General features: G+C 38.2%; 1 protein-coding gene across 1 annotated transcript in view; it reads right to left on the minus strand.

Annotated features, from left to right (window-relative positions):
- LOC107555528 (signal peptide peptidase-like 3) overlaps positions 1 to 7529 on the minus strand; it is a 68865-nt gene that overhangs the window by 4943 nt on the left and 56393 nt on the right. The window contains exon 9 of the mRNA XM_016238353.1: positions 1392 to 1490. Coding sequence (XP_016093839.1) covers positions 1392 to 1490 — 99 coding nt within the window. The remainder of the gene's footprint in view (positions 1 to 1391; positions 1491 to 7529) is intronic.

Genomic DNA, 7529 nt, shown 5'->3' on the forward strand with positions numbered 1-7529 from the left:
GTTACTGACTTTATTTGTAACTGTGTTATGTTGTATTCATCTAATTTGTATAATTGTTCTTGTTTTATTACTTCATTAGTTAAGATTTACAGTTTTTGCTGTGGTATAGTACTTCAAATAAGCTTTCAGAATTTTTCAGAAAAATTATCCGATCCGAAATGCTTAAATGCATTACACTAACTAAACCCATTAGATTTTAGTCGACTAAATCTACTGTAATCAAAACAATTCAGATGACTAAAATATGACTAAATCCAAATGGCATTTTCATCAAAAAACTATGACTAAAACTAAATAAAAATTTGCTGTCAAAATTAACACCGGTTTGAACAACCATGGATATCGCTATTAAGAGTTGTAAATGTTTCACTCACATGGTCAATTGTGCAGAAGCGCTGATGAAAACAGCACAAACCTGTGTGGCTATGCTTACATCTGTTCAATCCACGAAGGTCACACACACACACACACACACACACACACACACCAATTCAACCAACAACAAAAAACCTTATTCATCCTTTCATATTATTAACAACTATACCAACCAGAATACAGGTCAACACAATTTGAACCACACACCTACATGGAAAAACATTGTGAGAGCTTCTTGTTTCAGAAGATGGGTTACAAATTTCATTTGCTAATCATAATTTGCTTTTCCCTGCTTTATTTTTTAGGCACACACAACGTGCTTTAACAGATTTCAAAACACGATTTTATCTTGCTGATGGTTATCACGTCCAACAAGTTCTATAGCATACCTTGACACACAAAAAATTTAGTAAATCATTTGTGCTTCGAGACACAACTCATGCCCAAAACGATTACAATAACATGCTATATATTTGACTTAGCATGAACGGTTTGGGTTGTTCAGCGATTAATGAATATTTGGCCAATGTCATGAAGAAAACCTGCACATTATTTCTTAAGGGTGAATGCAGCTACTGTAACAGCATTTCAACTTCAATAAACGTGTAAAAATGTTCCACAATTGATAATTTTTATGGAAAAGAGAGGCTGTTGCTATGGCGACGGCACTACACAGAACTGATCAGATTATGTTACAACACATGCAGAACAAAACATCTGCTACAATGAAAGGAAACCGGCATACAATTGATGCTTCAATAGAAGGAATGCGATGTACCCGCAGAGATGCACAGGTGTGTGCGCTAGCACATAAATAATGCAGCGCTGTGTTATGGATACCCGCACACACCTTGCTCAGATAACTGAGCAGTGACCCGGTGTACACTTCTGCTTTGTTTCTGAGCAAGTGTGGAAATGGCGATTCTACGAAATTAAGTTGACACCATTTTGACGTTCCTAGAAATGAGGCACTAGCATCCCTGTGGAGATTCTGGTGTTGGTGCAAACAGACACACCTTCAGGTAGGCCATGGTGAGCAGAGGCAGCAGGGTGAAGGGCACCAGGTACAGGAGGGCAGGCTGGGCTGCACGGTGAATACGAGAGGCCAGCAGCCAATAAATACCTGTTTCTGTCTGCTAAACAAATAACACCACAGCTTTAACAAAGATTAATCTGTATTTAAATTGTGCGGTGAGCACTATTGTGTTATTTTACACTTATTTATTACATTTCTGCACCCGAATACTAGGGTTACTGACTTTATTTGTAACTGTGTTATGTTGTATTCATCTAATTTGTATAATTGTTCTTGTTTTATTACTTCATTAGTTAAGATTTACAGTTTTTGCTGTGGTATAGTACTTCAAATAAGCTTTCAGAATTTTTCAGAAAAATTATCCGATCCGAAATGCTTAAATGCATTACACTAACTAAACCCATTAGATTTTAGTCGACTAAATCTACTGTAATCAAAACAATTCAGATGACTAAAATATGACTAAATCCAAATGGCATTTTCATCAAAAAACTATGACTAAAACTAAATAAATATTTGCTGTCAAAATTAACACCGGTTTGAACAACCATGGATATCGCTATTAAGAGTTGTAAATGTTTCACTCACATGGTCAATTGTGCAGAAGCGCTGATGAAAACAGCACAAACCTGTGTGGCTATGCTTACATCTGTTCAATCCACGAAGGACACACACACACACACACACACACACACACACACACAAACAATTCAACCAACAACAAAAAACCTTATTCATCCTTTCATATTATTAACAACTATACCAACCAGAATACAGGTCAACACAATTTGAACCACACACCTACATGGAAAAACATTGTGAGAGCTTCTTGTTTCAGAAGATGGGTTACAAATTTCATTTGCTAATCATAATTTGCTTTTCCCTGCTTTATTTTTTAGGCACACACAACGTGCTTTAACAGATTTCAAAACACGATTTTATCTTGCTGATGGTTATCACGTCCAACAAGTTCTATAGCATACCTTGACACACAAAAAATGTAGTAAATCATTTGTGCTTCGAGACACAACTCATGCCCAAAACGATTACAATAACATGCTATATATTTGACTTAGCATGAACGGTTTGGGTTGTTCAGCGATTAATGAATATTTGGCCAATGTCATGAAGAAAACCTGCACATTATTTCTTAAGGGTGAATGCAGCTACTGTAACAGCATTTCAACTTCAATAAACGTGTAAAAATGTTCCACAATTGATAATTTCTATGGAAAAGAGAGGCTGTTGCTATGGCGACGGCACTACACAGAACTGATCAGATTATGTTACAACACATGCAGAACAAAACATCTGCTACAATGAAAGGAAACCGGCGTACAATTGATGCTTCAATAGAAGGAATGCGATGTACCCGCAGAGATGCACAGGTGTGTGCGCTAGCACATAAATAATGCAGCGCTGTGTTATAGATACCCGCACACACCTTGCTCAGATAACTGAGCAGTGACCCGGTGTACACTTCTGCTTTGTTTCTGAGCAAGTGTGGAAATGGCTATTCTACGAAATTAAGTTGACACCATTTTGACGTTCCTAGAAATGAGGCACTAGCATCCTAGACAACAGTTCCTGTTCTTTTTTCTCTATTTCGTCAACAAAAACAATTTCAAACAAAGCCACAGCAGAAATGTTTTCCGTCTCTAAGCAGCACACTGCATTAAACAGTCTGTGCAAATGCATCTAGTGGCTCTTTTCCACTGCGTGGTACAACTCGGCTCGGCACGGCTCGGTTTGCGTTTCCACTGCAGTTCAGTACCGCTTTAGAGTGGGTGGGATTATTCACATGCTGTTATAGTTGCGCCGCCTCTGCTACCACGACTTCTAAAAAAAATTTCATTCCGCGGCGCCCCATCAAGCTCTCGCTGGATCCACTCCTCTGCTATCAACGAGAGGAACGTCTGTTCTTCCACAACAGACAACAAAACTTTTTGGTTGTTAAAAAAAGGTGCGCTCGTTCAAAACAGTTGCGTTCGATCCGTCGCTGGCTGTGCTGATTTAAATCTAGCGGTTCTGTTGTGTTTGTGTCGCAAGTTCAGTGACGCAGGTAGTGACGATTTTCTCCGGCCAATCAGTGATCAGCAGAGTTTACACGTCACGTTTTGGTAACGGTACGGTTCACTTGGAACCCCAACCGAGGTGGTACTAAAAAAAATGACCAGATACCAGGTACTGTACCCAGTGGAAAACCCCCAAAAAGTGAACCGTACCGAGCCGTACCGTGCAGTGGAAAAGCGCCATAAGGGTGTGTTCACACTTGTAGTTCGGTTCGTTTGGTTAATTTGGTCTGGACCAAAAAGGAAAATGATACACTTGGTCCTGGTCCGCTTAGCGTTTACATTGGCATTTTTGACAGCGAACCTAAATACACCAAACCTAAAGGCATAGTGATACGTTCACAACCTGATTGTCAGCTTGAATGACGTATATATCGTGATGGAACTCACCGAACACCCCAAACAAAAGGTGCGTTAGACCTTAAGCGGTGCTGCGGGTGTATATCAAAGCATTAAACGATCGGTCTGCTCAGCGCCTCTTTAAGTCGAACACACATAATGGCGTCTGCTGAACTAAGCGCGCTCATTCTTGCGTGTACATATAATTTTATTTTCACCACCTGCAAACTCACAAGGAGCTCATAAAAGGCACTTTACCTCATCGTTGCTCCACATTTGCCCTCTGCTCATTTTGTTTTTGCTACACCGCATCGTCAAATCATGTCGCATAGCATCGCATCTTGTCATTACTTCCTGTTTTTGGTTAGTTTAGAAGTATTTGGTCCTTGTTGCATTCATATATCATTCGAACCGCACCAGAGTTTGTTTGGAAGCGGACCGAGACCCATCTTTTCAGCGGACTTGGTCTGCTTGTTTGGTGCGCACCAGGGTTCGGATGGCAGTGTTCACACATGCTCAAATGAACCACACTAACAGAGCAATAGCACCAGGGTTTGTTTTAATCGAACCAAACATGTCAAGTGTGAACGCACCCTAAATGCCAATTTAGATGCAGATTCTGTGCCACCTCTGCATTGCAAACATAAATTTTGTTGATACTGATTTCATTTGATTGGTAACAACCCTATAGTGTCCTACTATTTAAATTTATTGATTAAATTTAAGACACAAAAGGTGATGCATACATTAAAAGGTGCAATAGGTCTTCAGAATTTTTTTTGTTATGCTTGTTGAAAGTCTCTTCACATCATGATAGTAATCATTAAGTTAAGTGGTCTAAATGCATTTATCTGTATTTATATATTCTGTGGAAGGCGTAGGACTAAGAAATGTTCGTCCAATCAAAATGCTCGGTCCGAGCATTTTAATTGGCTTTCCTACCTGCCTGTCAACATATCGTCACCTTGGAATTATAAGGTTCTATCTGACATTTTTGTCAAAACTGAGTTATTCACATAGTCATATTCTGGTGACAACTTATTTACATTGTGATGTTTCTTTCTTAAGTTGTGTACATTTTGGGACTTTTTTTTAGAAAACAAAAAGGTTCTATCTACAAAATCGAACTCTAACTTGGTTTTATAAGGTTCCATCTGCGTGAGCCAATCAGCACTTCGAATGTACACACGAGGACCAATCAGGATCAGCTTTCTTTGTCATGCCGCCGGAGACAAGCGCTACGCTATGGCACACTGGATTAAAGTGTATACTACATTAAGTGAGATGAAATGTTAAATTTGACATTGTTTGTAAAACCTGAGTTGTTGCATAGTTGAAGTAAATTAAATATTTTAAATGTTAACTATTTTTAATTATATATAGTCAGTGAAACATTTTTCAATGTTTATTAAACTTTGTTAAACACCTTTGCTGAAGCATTGTCTGTTTTCTTGCAGTTTTTTGGTCTTAAAAGGTCTTAAATTTTACAGTATTAAGCCTTAAAAGTCAAAACGTCAACAATTTAATTGATTGGGTCTTAATTACAACAATAAACTTTAGCATGTTATTTCAGCCATACTGATGTCTAGAGAGAAGGCCATTTTACCTGTCCCACTTTCTGTGGAATAAAGTCCTGGTCAGATGTATTACAGTAGCTGCTTTCTGTCTAAATAAAAGGAAACTTAAACTTCAATGGTTCCTGCAATAATGTTAAATCACCCACCATATTCCTGTCTTCCTGTCTAATCTGCACTGGACAAAATATTTAGCACTGCCTTTTATGCTTAACATGAACAAGAAAAAAATATTCATTTAATCATTTAAAAAAGTGTCAAAAAACATTAAATTTAACTTTCTCATGCATGACAACACATTGTTACAACACTAATTTTATGTTTTAAAACAAATTATAAGTAAACTCTGTGTTTCTTGAAAAACATTGCTTCAATTAATTTTTTTCCAGATAGAACCTTATAATTCCAAGCGAAAAGTGTTATTTTAGAATTAGAAGGTTCTATCTGCATTTGACCCATTCCAGAAATCCCCATTTACAAATTTGAGAGGATTTTGATATTGTACATTTAGAATACATTTAAGGTCCCAGTCATTTTCATGTTTTAAAGAAACTTGTTCCCCATATAATTTTTGCTATATGGAATGCAAAAACTTTGAAGCTCAATATCTCAAAACTGCTCAGAACGCAGATAGAACCTTATAATTCCAAGGTGACGATATGTATTTGCATACCGCTGCGCACTCTGTTCGCGCAGACAGGATACGTCATCAGCACGTTCCCGCACGCTGTGCAGACAGAGCGAGAACGGCAGACAATCATGGTATTGTAGTACTTTTACTAACTGTACTATAAAGTTTTCTCACTGGTGAATGACACATGATGTAGCCCAGCGGTCCTCAATTCCAGTCCTCGCGCAAGGGAAGCAGGGGAAATCCGTTGAAGTTTACTTCACTTCGGAACATTCATTCACGGATTTGCACTGCGCAGCGTCTTCACACTCAGACGAAACTTACTAGAGAAGTGTGACATAATATACCTCTGTAAATAAATACTATTTAAATTCACGTCTCGCACACTTTAATGCCCTTTGTATGGAACATATACGCTCGCTTCAAACTGGAATCATGGCGGAATATCCGGTGATGTACACTTCCCAGGGCACTAAGAGATACATATGAAATGTGCAGAGCAGGAGGGCGCAAGGATTGGAATTGGGAACCGCTGATGTAGCCTATTGTAATGTTGTCTCTGGTGTTCTGGTCTGTGAGCGTAAATGGGTTCAGGGGGCATGGCCTTGGACGGCGATTGCAGGGAGGGTGGGACGTTTGCTTTCAGTGGTATCAGGCTAAAGTTAGCATTTTCCAAGATCTCCTACTGCACCTTTAATTAGGTTAGAAAAAAAATTGGCCTTATAAAGTAAAAAATGCCCAAAAAGGTAAAAATCAATTCAATCTTACTGGAAAAGTTCATTTCTGTTACTCTTGCAAACTAATCACCGCACAGAATATGAAGAATATTAAAAGCTCTGGGAGTCAGCTGTTCACGGCAGTCCTAAACTTGCCAGTTTAGTACCAGCACAATAACATGCTCAGCAAAATATCGTTTAATTATCGTTATTGTTTATATGTCCGGTGCATTGCACTTCATCTTTCATGTCATGACATTTTGGCCAAATGTATTCAACAACAAAAAACTGAGCGGCCATATAACTACAATAAACTTTATAACCTGCAAGTTCATGAAAACGTAATGCGATGCACTCACTGCCTCAGACGCGGCCGTTCTAATGATGGACAAAACACCATAATTCGCTGGTCAAAAGCCACAATATCAACTCTGACGACGGTTTAATTATTTAAAAAACTAAATTGTTTTGTTTTTACATTTCCTGAAAGTGGTAGTGGTTTTGGAGATACAATGTTTCTGCCCGACAGCGACGATAGGCCTATGTAAATTTTTTGTTTTGTCATCACCAACAACATAACGCTACCTATGACCTAGTGTTCATACCTGACATAAGCTCAAGTTTCACATTAAATGTGAGTACTATTTTAAATGGCATATTAAAACTGGATATTATATTTTAAGCAATGCATGTTTATGCAATTTTGTTATATTTCAGTGCTTAGTGGTGTGCCGTGGGATTTTGTACTTTTCAAAACTGTGCACTGGCTAAAAAAAAAAAAAAAAA

The sequence above is a fragment of the Sinocyclocheilus grahami genome, unplaced genomic scaffold (assembly GCF_001515645.1).
Source record: "Sinocyclocheilus grahami isolate Dianchi unplaced genomic scaffold, SAMN03320097.WGS_v1.1 scaffold536.1, whole genome shotgun sequence".
Classification (NCBI taxonomy): Eukaryota; Metazoa; Chordata; class Actinopteri; order Cypriniformes; family Cyprinidae; genus Sinocyclocheilus; species Sinocyclocheilus grahami.